Source organism: Rhinopithecus bieti, unplaced genomic scaffold, assembly GCF_001698545.2.
Source record: "Rhinopithecus bieti isolate Rb0 unplaced genomic scaffold, ASM169854v2 scaffold_22745, whole genome shotgun sequence".
Classification (NCBI taxonomy): domain Eukaryota; kingdom Metazoa; phylum Chordata; class Mammalia; order Primates; family Cercopithecidae; genus Rhinopithecus; species Rhinopithecus bieti.
The window spans coordinates 1,045,494-1,063,444 of record NW_016810815.1 but is presented as its reverse complement, the minus strand read 5'-3'; the positions used below and the strand labels follow the sequence as shown (position 1 = coordinate 1,063,444).

The 17,951-nt window shown below is 48.6% G+C and overlaps 2 protein-coding genes across 17 annotated transcripts in view; one reads left to right on the top strand and one right to left on the bottom strand.

Annotated features, from left to right (window-relative positions):
• RALGPS1 (Ral GEF with PH domain and SH3 binding motif 1) overlaps positions 1-17,951 on the top strand; it is a 311,271-nt gene that overhangs the window by 182,019 nt on the left and 111,301 nt on the right. The gene's annotated exons all lie outside the window — the stretch shown is intronic.
• Positions 1-17,951, bottom strand: part of ANGPTL2 (angiopoietin like 2) — a 35,621-nt gene that overhangs the window by 10,318 nt on the left and 7,352 nt on the right. For both annotated transcript variants that reach the window (XM_017892874.1, XM_017892875.1), the window contains exon 2: positions 9,826-10,691. In XM_017892874.1, the coding sequence (XP_017748363.1) occupies positions 9,826-10,642 (817 nt within the window). In that variant the 5' untranslated portion in view covers positions 10,643-10,691. The remainder of the gene's footprint in view (positions 1-9,825; positions 10,692-17,951) is intronic.

Sequence of the window (17,951 nt, the reverse complement as noted above, 5' to 3'; positions counted from 1 at the left end):
TCATTCCTCCTCCACACACACGTTACTACATTTGCTTTTCAATACAAGACTAAATGTAAGATATTTACCAGTAGATGTCTTCCATTTATTTTTAAGTCAGAATTTCAGTGCAGAAGGCCACAAAGATATATTAACATGAAGAATGGAAATCTTTTTTGTCAATGAAACTGAGTTTTCAGTGTGCAGTGGGCAAAGCGCTCCCTTTGGACCAGTGCAGAGTACCTAGCGGTGTTTAACTTGGCGCCCCTTCTGAGAGGGCAGCTCTGCCCAGAGCATCAGGCCAACACTAACTCAGCAGCACCTGGGCTCAGAGTGGAGCAAATGCCCCGACCTCATCTCTATAAAGACCACATTTACATTCTTGGCGGAGCTGTGGCCAAATGTTCCACGTGAAGAGAAGTGCGGCCCCATGGCTGAGCCGAGTCTGTGTGGTTCCCTGGAGAAGCAACAAGGGTGGGAAGGCACACAGGGTCTGGGGTCAGGAGGCCTCCAGAGGAGGGACATCAGCAAGTCGGGGAGTACCAAGTACACAGGTCACAGCCCGGACCCCACTGCCACACCCTGGTAAGTGTTGGAGGTGATCAGCTTTGGGTACATCCTTCCTCCTCTCTGGGGTTCTTGATGGGGATTAGGCACACAAGGACCATGGCCTCTCAGGAAACCAGGACCCACTGATGACTGATGGCTGATTCAGTGCCTGCCACCCCCACCACAGGGCCTTTCAGGTCAAGCTGAGTTAGAACCGGCACCTAGGCCAGGCAAGCATAGCGTCCTATTTCCAGTTCTCTTTCTGTGGATCTGGGGCGGACCAGCATCAGCCTGATTTACCTGTCCAGGCCCTAGTGGAGAATGGGCTCACAAACTGCATCAGCTCTCAGTGCAGTGCCCCTCCTACTAGGAAAACATGGCTCCGTGAATATCTGACCTTAAGGCTGGGAGCTAAGCAGTGCGGCCTCTGTGGGCAAGAGGGATGCATCTTCTCCCTGACGTGCCTGAGGTGTTGGGGGAGGAGCAGAGTCCTTCCTGCCCACAGCACGACTGGACCCCGTGGCTGGCCAGCAGCCTGACAGTCCTCTTTATCCCCGAGTCCAGCCCCAGGTGTCAGAATTTGACCACCTTAGGCCACTCAGAGGACCCTGTGGCCTGTGGGAAATGTTCTGGGGGGCTCTTAGTTCTGGGAAGTTGCTCCCGCGAATATTTTAGTCCATACGCAGGCACTAGGGAGAAGTTTCTGTGTTATCACTAAGATGCAGTCTGCTTTTAATGAGAACTGTATGCTGTTTTCACTTACTCTCACTGATGGTCTGTCTCCAAAAAGTCTTCTCACCACTCCCTGAAACATTTTTCTAACAGGAGAAAGGACTAACTGTTGAAATTGGATCTGCAATTTCCTACCCAAATGAATGCATCTGAGTGCCACGGCACGTGGCCTGCTTAGGTGAGAGTCCCACCCAGGCCAGCATCAGGACTCACTGGGCACCCCGTGAGGGCAGGAGAACAGACACACAGGATCAGGGGATGGGGTGTGAGGGGTGGCTACAGTGAGGAGCAGTTGTATGGGGATCTTCGAATCTCATTTATCCAGAGGCTTGGCAAAATAAGATTTTGGTTATGGAAGTATATATATATATTCTATATCAATCACTGCTTTTCAGTGAACCAGAGTACAAAGCAATAACCTAAACACAGGAATAGCTTGTATGGTCCCAAAGGCATTTCAGTTCCTGCAGAACCTCAGAGTTGACATCACACATATCATTTCTGATCATTCCAGGGAAAAGGTCCAAATGCTTGTGCCTGCTTTCAGTCCTCTTCAGTCCTGAAGCAATGGGCATGGTGCCTGGGGCCAATGAGTGTTTCAGGAGTTGATGAAAATGTTTGAGGCCTCAGAAAACTTACTGGCTCTAAAATATGAAAAGAAAACTACAAAATCAAAATTTATTGTGGTAATTAAATTTCTACAAAGTGTAACATCTTGTCAAGTTCATTAATTGTTAAATTTTGTCTTCATGAAAATGTTACTACTTTTGAAAACAATTTGTAGGTTAGATTTTTTTCACTTCCCAAGAATTCCTGAACATGCTTGATGTTTACTGAGAAATTAGATCCAACCATAAATTAATTGAGTTACTCTTAGCCAAATAATTTTAAAAGCAAAAGTATTACATCCTTTCAAAATTGTTCCAGTAAAAATTATATGAAATGTGTGAGGTAGGTCATTTCAATGCATGTGGTAGAGCCTGAGGCCTCTCAAGTAAGAGCTCTTAGGGCCCAGAAAGGGCTTATAAAAAGGTCCTGTTTCTGCTCATTTGACCCCGGGAGAAATAGACATTGTAGCGCTGCTTTCCAGAGGCCACTGTCCAAAGCGTTGCGCCACTCTTAGGTTTCCACCAGCGCCGTTGGGCAGGAGGAGAAACAGCGGCTTTAAAGACATTTTAAAAAAGAGTTTGGAAGGGGCTTTGGTGGTCTCACTGTGTGCAGAGGTGAGCAGCTCACCTTGGCTCCCTAGGGGCAGTGGCCAGTTGCACCCAAGGCTTCCTGGGTGAGGGAGGTCTCTGATGTAGAGGTGGGCAGTGCCCCAAGTTTCCGCAGGCACACTAATGAGAGTGACTGTGGCTCTGTCAGAGACTGTGGTGCTGTCCTGCAGGCGTATCATGGAAGAAGTTATCAGACCCATGACTACAGTCCACAGATACTGGACAGGTAGCGGTCCCATAGTTGGCCAGCCTATTAACCCTTTCCAAAGAATGGATCAGCTTCATTGGTTTCTTCTTCAAGAACCTACATTGGCTTTCATGGGTGACTTTTAACTTCCAAATGCTCACGAACCCTTCGTGTACTCTTTTCTATAGTTTTACTGGGGATTGACCACAAGCCAGTTGTATGTAATTTCTAGTATACATTCTTTTTCTTTTCCTGAAAGCAGGACATTTGTCTGGCACCAAGCCTTGTCTTCATGATTTCTTGACTATCACTGGCAGTGGTTCTGAGAGCACTGCAAGGCCCTTACCTTCCTCATCACCTCCTTCAGGAAGCCTTCCCCAACCCCAGGAAAGCTACTTAATCCTTTTCAGGGTTCCCAAAATGCTTTGTGTATGTATCTCTACTGGAATAAAATAAGAATGGTGATGATCATGTATCTAGAGCCTTTCATGTGCCAGGTGCTTTGCACACTGTTTGATTTCATCCTCGTAAGGCCCTGCACCTGCGAGAAAGCCAAGGCTCAAGAGGATCACATGGCTGGAAAGTGGAGAATCTGGGATTAGAACTCAGGTTCACCTTCTGTGCTACAGTTATCACACCACATTAGGATTGGTGGGGATCTGTGTCCCTGTAAGACTGTGGGCTCCTTTCAGGCAGGAGCCCTTGCAGGCTCACTCCATGAGTCCCTCCATGCTCTGTGTGCCTCCCTCCATCTTTCAACCCTCCATCCTTCACTCTCCATCCTTCACCATCCTGAGCTGCATCCCCTTTGCTACTTTCATTCTGTGCTTTCCAGCTGAGAACCAATAATAATAAATCCATCTGGAAACAGAGACCCCACAACAGATGATAATCCACATCCAGACCAAACCCTGGCAAAGGGAACCTGCTTTGTGGGAAAGTCTGGACAGTTTGTAGTAGTCTGTCTGCACATTATGCCTGGGATGGTGCCAGATGAGTAGATTTTTTGTTCATTTGGACCCTACTCTAGACATACCATCTAAGATACTTAATTTCATCATTTAGGAGCTATTGTATTTATAATTTAAACAAATTCTCTTAGCAAGGTTTTTCTCTGTATGTACGGTAGTTTTGACTTATTGTATTCAAAATATCAGGAAAAGTAGCTTTTTTTTAGAAAAAGCAAAGGATCACATAAATAGTCCAGGCCCTGTAGCTGCATAGGCTCATCTTGAGATACAAGATGAGGACCATCAGGCTTATTTTCAGCATAATCTTTGACCAGATTCATGCCAGGGAGAGCCGAAGTTGAGGCACTGGTAATGCAGGGATAGTAGGAAAGATCATCTCCAGTGTTCCCATCAAGAGGTCTCTGCTGCCTGCATCCTTCACTAATGTGGGTATAAACCACTGAAAGTATATACTTCATTACTTTTATAAGACTGAACCTAGTCCATTTTCTGATGCTGTAACAGAATAGCACAGACTGGGTAATTTATAAAGAAAGGAAGTTTATTTGGCTCACAGTTATGGAGGCTGAGAAGTCCAGGAGCAGGGTGCCAGCATTTGTATGAGGCTAACTTAATACTACTTTATTTTTTTTGTGGGGGTGGGGGCCGGGGGGGACAGCATCTCAGGATTAGTACTATACAAGTTCACCGCAATAATCCATTTGTATGACCATTTAGCTGGCCACAGATGCCTGATCTCTAGGGTTTTCTAGATTTCTTTCAGTTTGCCAAGTACCAATCTTGGGATTTTCAGGCATCAAGATCCCAGATCATGAGATTTTTTTTTTTTAACAGTAACAAGTTGATAGTTTATCTCCTATGACTGTAAATACCCTGAGCATTTAGCCAAGTGTCATCTTTGGAAAACTGCCTGAGGAATGGAGGGGTAGCTTTCCATCACACTCAAAAGGCTCTTTGTGATCAGTTCCCAAAGGTACCAGAAGAAGAGGAAGAGAAAGCAAAGCAATAAGGGAGCTGGCCCTCCTGGAACCATCATCCAGGTGGGCCATCTTCCTAGAGTAGATTTTGTTTAGGAAGAAGCTAGCAATGAATGCTCTTTGAGAAATCACTGGATTATGTAGTTTGTGCTAAATTTGGAATCTTATTTTGTTGAACAAAAACTTTTAGAATAAAAGAAAATATTATACAGTGGAAACAGCACATGCTCTGGAGGCAGGAGTCCTGGGTGGGCTTTTCCCTCAGCCTCTGTGACCTTGAAGGCTGAGTCAGAATGGGCAGAGTCACCCTCACTCACCACCATCACCACACACACCCTGTGCTTCTCCACCTCTCTGCAATGCTTGGGCCTGGACACCCAGCCTGCTGGAGCTGACCCAGCCATGCGTGGGTTGACACCTTTTCACCTGGTTGCTTGTTTGACCTCCAGAAAGAATGGCAGCTACAACATCATATATTTCTCTGTTTTAAAACATACCATTGTGCTGGGCAACCACAATCGTGTACATATTTCCTACCTTATAGGGTAGAATAAAATACAGGTGGAAAGTCTATCTAGGAAAACACTTGTTCAAGTTGTCCGTGCCATCCTGGCCATACCCCATCTGTTGTGAGATGGGGTGGCTTCCACGTGTGCACTGTTGTCACTGAAGCAATGTGGGGGCCTCCTAATGTGGCCCCAAGGGAAGGTCATGTCTGCTGACATTTATATAGTCAGGGCTAACATTTAAAGAAATCAAAGCTTCACACTTAGCTGTATGTTGAAAGACTTAGCTATACATTGAAATGCTGAGTAGAAGTAACCCCAGAGGATACGTCCAGATTTGATAAAAATTAAAAAGTAGACTTCAGTTGGGTCCATTTGCTGGGAGTCGGGTGTACATTGTGCTTTCTGCTGGAAAGCTCGGCTGGTTCCTGCTAGGCCTGGGGACGGGGAGCACGATGTTGGTGGGTTGGTAGCAGCAGTGTTTTGTGTTATCAGAACCATGAGCATTCTAATAACAAATCTACCACCTCTGTTCCCAGAGCTCATTTTAAGGAACTGTTGGGAACATGGCACCAGGAAGTAGAGATAGAAGGTCAGGAAGTAGAGATAGAAGGTCAGTTCCCTGTGGCAGCTGGGGCCAAGTCAAGCATTCATGGGGTGATTTTTACATCAGTTCCCCTCCAGCCTTCCCGTGGAAATGTGCAATATCCAGAGTAGTTAAGACACACTTTGGTTTGAGTCTTGGCCGACCCACTTGCTAGATATGTACCCTTGGCTAAGTTACTTAACCTCTATGAACCTCAATATCCTGCAAGTTACAAGTCCCAGGATCGATCTCTGCTCTGCCACCAACAGGCTCTGTTACAGGAAAGCCGTGCTTGGGGATCTGAGAGGCCCCTAACAGTTCCAGTATTTCATGGTTTTATGGCCCCTTCTTCTTCACTCACTGAGAAATAAACTGAACTGGTTGTATTCTCTTTCTCAGGAGAGAAAACAGCTAAAAGTGCTCACTCCTTTTGGTCGTTAAAGATTAGTTTCTGACAAAGCTCGTCTGTGGCAGCTGCTGTTGGCACTGTCGCTTCCTCCCTGATCAGTCTCTGGGATGGGCACTGCGCAGGAGGGCTGGCACATGTGTGGCTCTGCCTTGGGTGGGCTGAGAAACAGTACCAGAACCCAGGTGCCTGCTCTATCCTTTGCCTCTTAGAGAATGACCACTGTAGCCTTCCTCTTTAATAGCAGCAGCAGGATACATGGGGCAGAGGACCACAGACAGGGCCATTTGGCCCAGGCCTCATCACAGCATCATCCTAACTAAAATGCCTTCAGGTCTGGCCAGACCTGAGAGACACAGGACAAAGCCCAGGTCAGGGGGCAGGGAAGCCAGGAGCTGCCTGTGCCTCCTCACTCAGGCTCTCAGCAGGCCATTCTGACCTGGGGCCACCCTGTTACTGTCTCAGTAAGGCTGGGAACAGGCTTGTGAGTACAGCTTCAGATAAGCAACCATGGCTCCCTTGGGAAGGGCATGCTGTGGGCAGACAAAGAAGAAAAGAGCACATGGCTCTGAGGTTGCTGAGTGAAAGATCTGGAAGCTGCCAAGGCTCGGGTGCAAAGGTGTTTAATTGCAAAGGTGTTTCTGGCTGAGTGATGTCCCTGAGAACAAAGGATCTGTTGGATGAGAGCAAGAAGAGTGTTTTTGTCTTCCAGGATCAGAACCTGCTCCAAGCTCTCTGAACAGACCTGATAAGAATGTTCTCTGCTGACTGGATGCCCTGACTGTTCCGTGCAGAGAGACCATCTGTTTTTTCCTCCCAGTTTAGTCCTCAACGCCAGGAGAGGGCAGGGCCCTCCCCCAGCTGCTGTCTTCCTGGGCTGTGTCTACCCATTCAGCTTCCACAGCTAGGCACTCAATCCTAGCTGGCAGCACCTTGTGTGGAAGCTCAGTGGTGAGATGGGTCACAAGAAATCTACTAGTAATGAGCAAGTACCAACATTTGGGGATCCTTGCGTAACAAAAAAGGATAAATTCTAATGCATTCAAGTTATCTCTGTGATGAAATCGCTGCCATTTCCTCCCATGACAGCATGCTTTCTTAAGTGGGAGAAAAAAGATGGGTGAGTGCAGGACCCTTGGATACACACAGCCCACACTGGATTGTGAACACAAAGAAGCAGGAGATTGAACCATTTGAGGTGCCAGGAGTGGAACGGTGCCCCTGGGCCCTTGCACAGACTCATCTCCATCAGGGATCCACTAGTCACTTGGGTTCCCAACTCCCAGGTCTGCCTGGTAAAATCTTACAAATCCTTCAAGATGCAACAAACAAGTGCCACCTCTATCTAACTTCTCCCTTCCCTCTAGGCAGAATTAGTCATGCCACCTTACTGTCCCCCAGGGCACTTAGCACACCAGGGTATCACCACAGTGATCAGACAGCCCAGTTTTCACTGCATTCCTGATTTTAGAAATTTTGGCCTTGACAGATACTCCCTCTCAGAGAAGTCTGTTGTCAGATCTGATGTGCTGATTTTAGGGACTAGAAATCATGGGCATTGGATGGATATCAGATGCATTCATGTACCTGCCACCTCCCCCAGACTGAGCTCCTGGAGGTCAGGGACCATAGTTGTCACCTGCTTCCCCAAGTCTAGTGCTGTGACCAGCATGCAGTAGGGGCTCAGCAAATGTTGGCTGCACTACATGACATAATGTTTCACGCTTGATTGTATTGTATCCACAGCATAACACTGTGAGGTTATGACCCTTGTCCCCATTTTACAGAGGAGAAAATTGAGGCTCAGAAGAGTTAAAACTTTCTCATGAGCGAACAGCTAACCAAGGGGAAGAGCTTGGATGCAAACCCAGGTCTTTATTCCTATACTATGTATCTACCAGCTTAGTTCAAGCCCAGGAATGTCCTGAAATGTTTTGAGTTCGAAACCAGAGACACTTAGGCAGAGGAGAGGCCAGAGGAGATCTGTTGAGTAACCATTGAGTCCAGCCTGTCTCCAGTCAGGGTTATAACAACATTCAGCTGAGCCTTTGGTGCCCAAGGGCACGTTTTATCCTCTTGGTATTCTATCAAGACAAATTAACACACCCTGCCCTCTCTTTCAGAGCTTCTGATTTAAAGCAGACATGTGTACAGATGGAACACAGAGCTAAAAAAGGGACTGTTTATTTCAGTCTCCTTGTTTTAAGATGAAAAGACCTAGATCAAAGGAGACTTGTAGTTTACCATGGACCCAACATTGTGCTAAACATGTTTTTTTGCAGTATTTCATTTCCTAAAGTGACAGGCACTATTTTAATCTATCCTCAATTAACAGATGAGGAAGCCGAGCCTCAGAAGGACAAAGTGACTTGCCTAATGTCCCAGAGCTAATCAGTGGAGGAATCTGGATTTGAATCCAGGCCAGTCTACTCCAAAGCACCTGCTCTCAACCCTGCACCCAGGCCAGATCTTTCCTTTTAGGTGCTGCAGTGGATGTTCACCTTGCATTTAACGCACCTGCCCTGCCCCATCTGAAAACAGTGCTGCCCTTGTCCTCTGCCCTGGCAACCCTCCTGCAGTCAGGTTCAGCCCCTCTTTGGAATTAGCAAGAAGCTGCTATTCCCAGTACTGGAGGTTATTTTTAAAAGTGTGAAATAAGTGTAAAGCAGGATATTTTCAGTAAAAGTCTCTCCCTGCTTATACAATGAAGTGGTACCGAAAGCACTGACTTGGAGCAGATACATGGTTCATTTTTGCAGAGATGAATATAGTTCTCATATGGCAGCCCACTGGGAAGGCTCAGATGTTCTGGATGAACAAGGGGCTGAGCTTCAGAGGACTGGATGTGTGCTGACATTCTGAGAAGGAAGCCTCTGGCCTGCTTCTTCCAGAAATGAGGATTCCTACAGTCCTAGAGCGTAGAGGAGTCAGCCAGATATTTAAAGTGAAAAGACCTGAATGCAAATCTAGCCTGAACATCCTAAGCCTATTAGGAAGTTACTCATCCTGTCCGTAAGGAGCTCCAGGAGTTCATTATGTAACATACGTGGAAATGTCCAGTGCCAGTATCTTGGTTAAGCTTTAAAACCTGCCAGCAACCCCATTCTTCCCCCATAACGGTATTCTGAGAATTGCTGTATTTTAAGATGAAACGTGTATGTAAGAGCATATGGAAGCATCATTGAAAATTCTAGACAGCAGCAGACTCTAGGAAGTGTGTGGGCTTTAGGAAGGACTCCTTCCCATGCCCAGCCCCTACAATGCATTTGTCATATTCTTAACGTGGGTAATACTTTCTTTTTTTTTGGCCCATTGTTTATTTGGTGAGCATTTACAGAAGGCCAGCCCTGTGCCAGGCACAGTGCATGAGCTGCAGGAGAGACATTCTCTTCTATCTGCCAACACACGGGATCTCATGCAGAGCCTGGAAAACTACAGGCCTTGGGTTCTTTCCTGCCAGAAACCAGAGAATGTTTGCCCTGTTCTGAAACTCCATTTCTTGGTAATGCCTTTGAGGATCCATTTAAGGAATGTGGTCCCCCCCCCTCACCCCACTGGCTCCAGCAGCTCGGCCCAAGGGATTGCTGGGGGATTGTGCACGTCTTTGGCCTGGCTTCAGCTGGCCGTGGCTTTTCCCCCATTTGTGGTCACAGCCAAGGGAAGCCTGGTGCCTGGCTCTGAGACCCACATGGAACACGATCCCAGAAGGACTTACCCGATGGCTTGTCTGTGGAGGATGGGAGGCTGGTAAGAGTGGGCATAGTGGGCAGAGGGGGTGGCAGCACCTTCAGGTTCTGGTCACTCTGGATCTCGTTGGTAGAGATCTGGTTGATGATGCGGTTGTAGGTGGGTGGCTGGTAGACCCGGGGCGGGACAGCGGGGGGTGGCTGGGGGACGGGCCTGGCCGCGGGCACCCTCTGGCAGTGCTCCTCAAGCTGCGCGATGATCTCCGATTGGTTGTGGGCTAGTGTGGCCAGGTGCTGGTATTTGTGCTCCAGGTCCTTGTACTTGCTGGCCAGCTGCAGCATGTCGGCTGTCTGGTTCAGGATCCTGTTCTCCAGCTGGGAGAGCTCCAATGCGTTGTCCCGCTTGCGGATGATCTCGTGCAGGAGCTGCATGTAGAGCTGCGTGACCCGTGAGTTCATGTTGCGGCTCTCCTTGCGCAGCAACTTCACCTCGCTCACAATGCCGCCGTCCACCTCCACCAGCTGCTGCAGCGTCTCTATCTGCCGCTTCTGCTTGAGCAGCTCATTGTTGAGCAGCTCTAGCTCCTGCTTATGCACTCGGTTCTCCAGAAGCACCTCAGGCTCCTTGGAGTTGACGCAGATGGCACCTGTGACCCGCTGCTGGGGCACAATGAAGGTGTAGGTGCACTTGTCCTGGGACTCGCCTGCCCGCTTGTACCTGTTTAGGTAAATGAACTCTCTTGGTGAGCCCTCCTCAGTGCCCTCAAAACCATCCTCCTGGCCTGCAGCAGCTCCCATGGCAGCCAGCAGTCCGAGCCACCAGCATGTCACGCACAGTGGCCTCATGGTCCTTGCAAAATGGTGGTTATTCCTTGTGAATAGAATCTATGAAAGCCTGAAAGTAAACAGAGGGGAGAATCAGTGACGGTCCCACCACTGTCAGTGCCCTGTGCTGTCAGTGATCCCAGCCTTCTTGGCAGAGCTTTCCAAAAACTCAGCTTCAGGATGCGGGGTTATATTCTCTTGAAGTCAGAGAACAGGCAGCCATTCTGGAAGCAAGAGGAGACAGGCAGGCTTCAGCAGAGGTAGAAGGGAAGAGGGAAGATCTCAGGGCATCTAAAGGCAGGAGGCCCTGGCCCCGCTACTTCCAGAGCCAGCTCCAATGCCCGCAGCCCCCTTGCTGAACTACTGGCCTAGAGCCTGAGAACCATATCCAAGCAGCTTCAAGCTGAGGAGGGGAGGCAGAGGAAAGGTTTTCTGGTCTCCCTCCTCTGCTACCTTAGGCTTCTCAGACTGTTAAGTCTACCTATTCTATACTTTCACACCCCCTGAACTTTCCCCTTATAATACCTATCACAGCAGTGCTGAATAGCAGTTCTGTTTGATCTTCTCTGTTGGATTCTAACTCCATAAGGGCACGTCCTGTGTCTGATTCAACCCCCTATTCCCAGGATGTTGCACTTTGGGCAAATATTTGATAAATGAATGAATCGTTCGACATGTTATGGAATACATTCAGGTTTTAGTGGACAATGTCAGTGGAAGGATGTGTCCAGTTATGTGGCTCTGGTCACTGTGTTAGCTAAGCTACAGAGCCAAAACAGGAACAAACAACCAAGCTCTTCTGAATCCAAATATTTGTAATAGCCAGTGACAGCAGAGTCCTGACCACTGAGACGTGATTAAGTTAGAAGGGAGCAGAACACAGAATGTGTCTCCAGTTTTGCTTCACTTCTATTCTTGGACCATTCATCCCTTCGCCAGATGTTCATTGAACACCTGTGATGTGCTGGACAGCATGCTGGCGGCTAGGGATACAGCTACCAACAGGATGGAACCAGCCCCTGCCCTCATGTCATTATGCCATTCCCAAATGCCAGAAAGCACAACTAGCACATGCTGTAAAGGGGTATTACAGGGAATTGACCTAATCGGAGGGTCAGGAATGCTTCCCTGAGAAAATGCCCTTTACACTGACCCTTGAGGAATGAGTAGGAGTTAAATGGGCCAAGAGGGAGGGGAGGACATGTGCTAGATCCCTCCCCTTGCCCACTCAAGGGCCTTGCTCCAGCAGTCCTCATCATCTCCCCAATATCATCATGGTTTTCCTATAATCATGCTGTTATTTTTCTCAACTTGAAGAAAACCTTCTCTTGACCTCATATCCCTTCTGCAGCTGTTGTCGCATTTCTCTGCTCCCCTTTTCAGCAAAGCCTCCAAAGAGTGGCCTGCACTCACCATTTCCAGAAAATTCCTCTCTTCCTGGTCTCTCTTGAGCCCACCCTCATCAGGCTTTGCCTCCTCCCCTTCATTCTAGGTTGCTCTAGACAGGATCACCAGTGGCCTCTGTTTGCCAGATGGAAGGGCTAGTTCTTGATCCTCATTAATATTTTCCCTCTCACACTGTGGAATACAGTTGGGCTCCCTTCTTGACCTTCTTTCCTGAACGCCACCCTGCCTCCTGTCTTGCTGGCTGTTCCTCCTCAGAGCCTGTGCTGGTTCGTCCATCCTCATATTCCTGTCCTTTTTCTTACTGTTGAGGGGGAACTAAAACTCAGTCCTCAGAATTTTCTTTACCTTAGCGATCTCATCCAGAGGTCAGGTTGGTGATCACCCTCAAGTACTGATTACTTCGCATTTATTTCTGGAACTCTCCCCTAGACTCTAGACTCATACATACAGCTGCTGCTTTGACATTCCACTTGACTATCTGCTAGGTATCTCAACTCATCCAGAAATGAACTCGTTTTTCCCCATACCTCCAACCCAACCTGTTCATCCCAGTTTTTCTTGTGTTAGTAAATGTCCACTCTAGTTGCTCTGGCCAAAAGCCTTGAAGTCATCCTAGACGCCTTTCTTTCTTTCATACCCCACATCTAATTCACCGCCAAATTACGATGCCAGAAATATTCTCAGAGTCCTGTGTCTGCCCACCTCCCTGCCACCACCTGGTACAACCCACCTGTGCCATTCACCTGGACTATTGCAGTAATTTCCTAACTAGCCTCCCTGCCCCGGCCTTGCTCATCCTACCTTCTGTCCTCAACTTGGCAGCCAGAGTGGTCCTTTTTAAAAAGTCAAACGGGGTCACTCCTCTATTCAAAACCCCCAGCGGCTCACCAGCTTGGAGGAAAAGCTAGTGGGTCTCCAAGGCACTCTATGATTTGGCCCCCACTTCCTCCCTGGTCTCATCTCTGACCCCTCTCCCCTTCGATCATCTCCTCCAGCCACTTGGTTGGCCTTTTGGTTGTCCCTTGAGTGCTCTAAGCACACTTGGGACTCAGGGCCTTTATACTTGCTGGTTCCGGCCCCGTTCTTCATTGTTCCCTCACCTCTTTCAGTCTCTGCTGAAATATCACCTTCTCAGTTAGACCATCCCTGCTGATTTAAGATTGTGACCTCACCACTTTCCCCCTGCAGTGTCCTTATCACCATCAGATACAGGCTGTCTCCCTGCCCCATTCCCTTGAATGCAAGCTCCATGAGGGTAGGGCGGTGTTAGTGTTGGTCACCGCTCCATGTGCAGTGCCTACCACGTGGCCTGAAATACATAGGAGCTCAATAAATATTTGTTAATGGAATGACAAGACACGCCTGCCAACAGATGCTGAGCAGCTGGGAGTGCTGGAAAGAAGGATAGACTGGAGCGGGGATCCCATGGACAAGTGGCTGCCTGAGGAGGTCAGAGCTGTGCAGAGGAGGGCCTATGTATGTATTTGTTAATAACATCCGTTGACCGAGGTCCACTATATACCTGACCCTGTACTAAACATTTTGCAAGTGTTTTCCACTTTCCCGTATTCTCTTAATCTCCTTTTAAGGTAGATACTGTTGCTGTTTACATTTTATAGATGAGGAAACTGAGACTCAATGAGGCTGAGTGACTTGCCCAAAATCAGAAAGCTAGAAGGTGGCAGAACCAGGGCTCAACAACCCTGGTCTGATGGAATCAAACCCACTAACTCTTTTTTTTTTTTTTTTTTTTGAGACGGAGTCTCGCTCAGTCACCCAGGCTGGAGTGCTGTGGCGCAGTCTCGGCTCACTGCAAGCTCTGCCTCCTGGGTTCACACCATTCTCCTGCCTCAGCCTCCCAAGTAGCTGGGACTACAGGCGCCCGCCGCCACACCCGGCTAATTTTTTGCATTTTAGTAGAGACGGGGTTTCACTGTGTTAGCCAGGATGGTCTCGATCTCCTGACCTCGTGATCTGCCTGCCTCGGCCTCCCAAAGTGCTGGGATTACAGGCGTGAGCCACCGTGCCGGGCCAAACCCGCTAACTTAACGATGACACAGACATGTATTTAATCTGGATATTAGCATCACTACTTTCTGATTTCACATTAATCTATGGTAAAATAACAAGTATGACACAGGACTTACAGATTTTGTCCTCCCTGAACCCCTTTGGGGGCTTCTCCAATGAGGACCCTGCATCTGGGCTCCACCTTGTACCAGCCAGTGAGCAGTTACAAGAGACCCTGTGCCCTCTGGAGCCTTGCTGAGCTGTTTTCCACTTAAATGACAAATCCCAAGCATGATTCCTATGGCCTGCTCAGGCCTCTCTGAGGCCAGGCAGAGAAAGGTGTGCGGGAGCTTCTGGTTTGGGCTCTGCTAGGAGGTGGGGCTGCAGTGACGTCAGTGGAAACCCAGCTGAGTTTGGAAGTGTTTGCCTGGTTTCCAACAGTGCTTTGGCTGCCCCTGTGCTAGTGGCCACACCCACCCCAGAACAATGGGGAGGAGCCGCCCCTGACCCTGGGCTAGGGCAGGTCTGCAGGGCCACCGCCTTCTTCAGGCTGCTTACCTGAGGCAGTGGGTGACAAACACCTCTCTGTGCCCATGTGGGTGCGGGGCTCCACTGTGGCCAAGAAACTGCCAGAGGCCCAGGAGGCAACCTGGCTGCAAGACAAGGCTGGTTTCCAAACCTTCCTGGACCTCCAGATTTGAGAGGGCTACACTATTTATGGTTGAGTTCTATCCTCTCCCAAACATGGGCTCTCACGGCTCCCTAGCAGAGTTCTTGCCATTGCACTTGGGACCTAAAAGGCCGAGTTTCTTCTGTGAAATGGGGTGATCCAACCCACCTTGCACACTAGGTGAGCAGCATGGAATCACATCAGAAGCAGGAGATTGGAATAATGTGTTAGCAATACGATAGCAGGAACAACAAAGCTGAAGCAAAACCAACAACAGTAAGGATGCTGAGCGTAGGCCAGGCAGCGCGCCAAGCACTCACACCATCTCCTCGACTAAGCCTTGCACAGGGCTTTAGGGCTTCCAGGCCCTTCACATCCACATTCTCATTTAATCATTCCAACACTCAGAGTGACTTATTAGTGTTATGCCCATTTCTAGGCTAAGGAAACTGAAGCTTAAAAAGGTGTGGGGGTAGCTGACTTGAGGTCACGTTGCTAGCAGTGGGACCTCTGGAAACTATGTTGATTCTGAGTCCTGTTATACCTCTGTGGGACCTGAGCTTAGTGGGGTGACTCGGAACTGATTGGGTTACAGGAAGGAAGGGAAGGAACAGGGCACTGTGCTGGGCGCCTGACATACTTTGTCCCAGGTAATCCAGTGGGTTGTTATTCACCCTGGTTTTATCAACGGAGACATTGCAACCCGGACAGGCTCGGTGACTTGCCCAAGAACACAGCAGATAACAGCCAAAGCCGACTGAGCCTAGGACTTGGGTCAGCCTGATACCAAGGGCCATGCTCTTTGGGCCTCTCTTTGAGCCTCAGAGTCATTTATTTTCCTTGGAGTCCAAGACTCCAACCCCAATTCCTCCCTTCCCCCCAGCAGTTTTTTGCCAGTTTGGCGGTTCTTAATGGGCAGTAATAAGTTTGTTTACTTTTGCTCTCTGGATATTTATTCAACTAATTGCATCTCAAGGGAAATAACACCCCTAGCCCCAACCCCGGCATTTCAGCCATCTTAGGACTGGAGAAGAACTCAACTCCAGTCAAAATGATGCTCCTCACTTTTTTCCTGTGTCCAACAAAGAAAAGCAAATCCAACTGTTTTCCTTGGCTTCAGGATTAAAATAAAAACGATTCTTAAAATTGCTTTTCCACATTGTATTGTGAGGAGTTTCCATCACGCACGGGTTTTCCTTCCCCACAAGTGAGGCTGGTGTGACTGTGCCACGTGACAGCCTTTGCACACTGGGAGGCAGCCTCTCCAGGGCTTGGGTCCCACCCAGTCTCCGGTGGGCTGCCTCTGAGTGTCGCCACTTGGCCTGATGTGGTGGGGCCACACATCATGTGTCCACATCCCTCTCACCACTGTGGTGCTACAGCCCAAGCAAGGAGCCGCTTTGTGGGAACAGCTGTCATTTTCTTTCTTTCTTTTTTTTTTTTTTTTTTGAAACAAGTCTCGCTCTGTTGCCCAGGCTGAAGTGCAGTGGTGCGATTTCGGCTCACTGCAAGCTCCGCCTCCCGGATTCAAGGGATTCTCCTGCCTCAGCCTCTCAGGTAGCTGGGACTATAGGCGCCCACCAGCACGCCCGGCTAATTTTTTTGTATTTTTAGTAGAGATGGGGTTTCACTGTGTTAGCCAGGATGGTCTCGATCTCCTGACCCTGTGATCCGCCCACCTCGGCCTCCCAAAGTGCTGGAATTACAGGCGTGAGCCACCGCGCCCGGCCGAAGAGCTGTCATTTTCATAAGATGGAGCTGTGTATTCTGCCCTGTAGCAGAAGCTGCTGGCCTGGGATCCTCTTTTGAGTTCACCCCAAAGGTTAGAAATGAGAAAAGTTCCAGTAATAAAAAGAATAACAACAACTAATTGTCACTATGGCTCAAGCACTTTATATACATTATCTCACTTAATCCTCCCAACAGCCCTTGGAAGGCGGCCTGTTATTTGAGGGCCGTCATGCATGGTGGCCCCGCTTGTGCACTGTGCAACTTAAGGGGGGCACAACTCACATTCATAGTCTTTATGTTTTTTATATTTATATTGCAGCAATTTTCTAATGCCCACAAAGATGCTTTTAAGGCTAACAGCAAAGCTGACATTTATCCCTATTTGCAGTTGAGGAAACTATTGAGATTTGAGGATCGTGAGTCATTTGCCCAAATCACAAATTACTAAGTAGCAGAGCCACTAACAGACCCCAGAATAACACCCAAAGATACCGTACTGTAAATAAAGAGAAACCGAAGTGCCAAAGTGACAGGAAACCCAAAAGAGATTGTTCTCTGACCCTCTAGGCAGGAGGACGGCAGGAGTTCTCTTGCCGTCCATAGGCCTGCAGATCCCAGAGAAGCCTCCAAATTAAATCCGGATCTCAGGAGTTGTTTCATCATCAGTCCAGGTTGTAGTCCTGCCTGGAGGACTTACAGAACCACCCCCTTACCACCCGCCCTCCCGTCAGCACTGCCCATTGGTCTGTGATCACAGATGAAGGCCAATTATGGGTCCCCGCCAGAAGAGGCATCCCAGCACTGCAGGAGGCCGGAGAAGCAGGCCTCTGCCAAGACAGTCAGGGAATCTGGAACTGCCAGCTGGCCCCTGAAGTCAGGGTTCTGGGAAGCTAGAAGCCTGAGCTGTGCTTGAGTGAGTCTGGTGGACCTGAGCAGGAATCAAGTTTGTGAACCTATCATCAGGACAGAAGACAGATGAAAACATCAACATTAGCTAGCAGGTGTTCCTACTAAAGCTGTTGAAATGTATGGTGTGCTGGTAGGGAAGTATCCAAACCAATTGGTAATCCAGGATGTGGGAGGGATCCAGATGAAGGAAAAGGCCCAGCTGATCACGTGACCGGTAGTCATTTGTTGTGAACTTGGGTGCCCACCTGCACTCTATCTCGTTGGCTCTTAATAGCTCTATGAACAGGGGACCATACATCCTGGTTGGCCCTGGTTGAGGTTTGTTGTCTTATGTAATTATTATTATTGAGATGGAGTTTCACTCTCATCACCCAGGCTGGAGTGCAGTGGGGCAATCTCGGCTCACTGCAACCTCTGCCTCCCAGTTTCAAGCAGTTCTCCTGCCTCAGCCTCCTGAGCAGCTAGGATTACAGGTGCCTGTCACCAGGCTTGGCTAATTTTTGTATTTTTAGCAGAGACGGGGTTTTGCCACACTGGCCAGGCTGGTCGCGGTCTTATGTAATTATTAATAAAGCATCCCCTTTTCACTCTCAGTATTGTCCT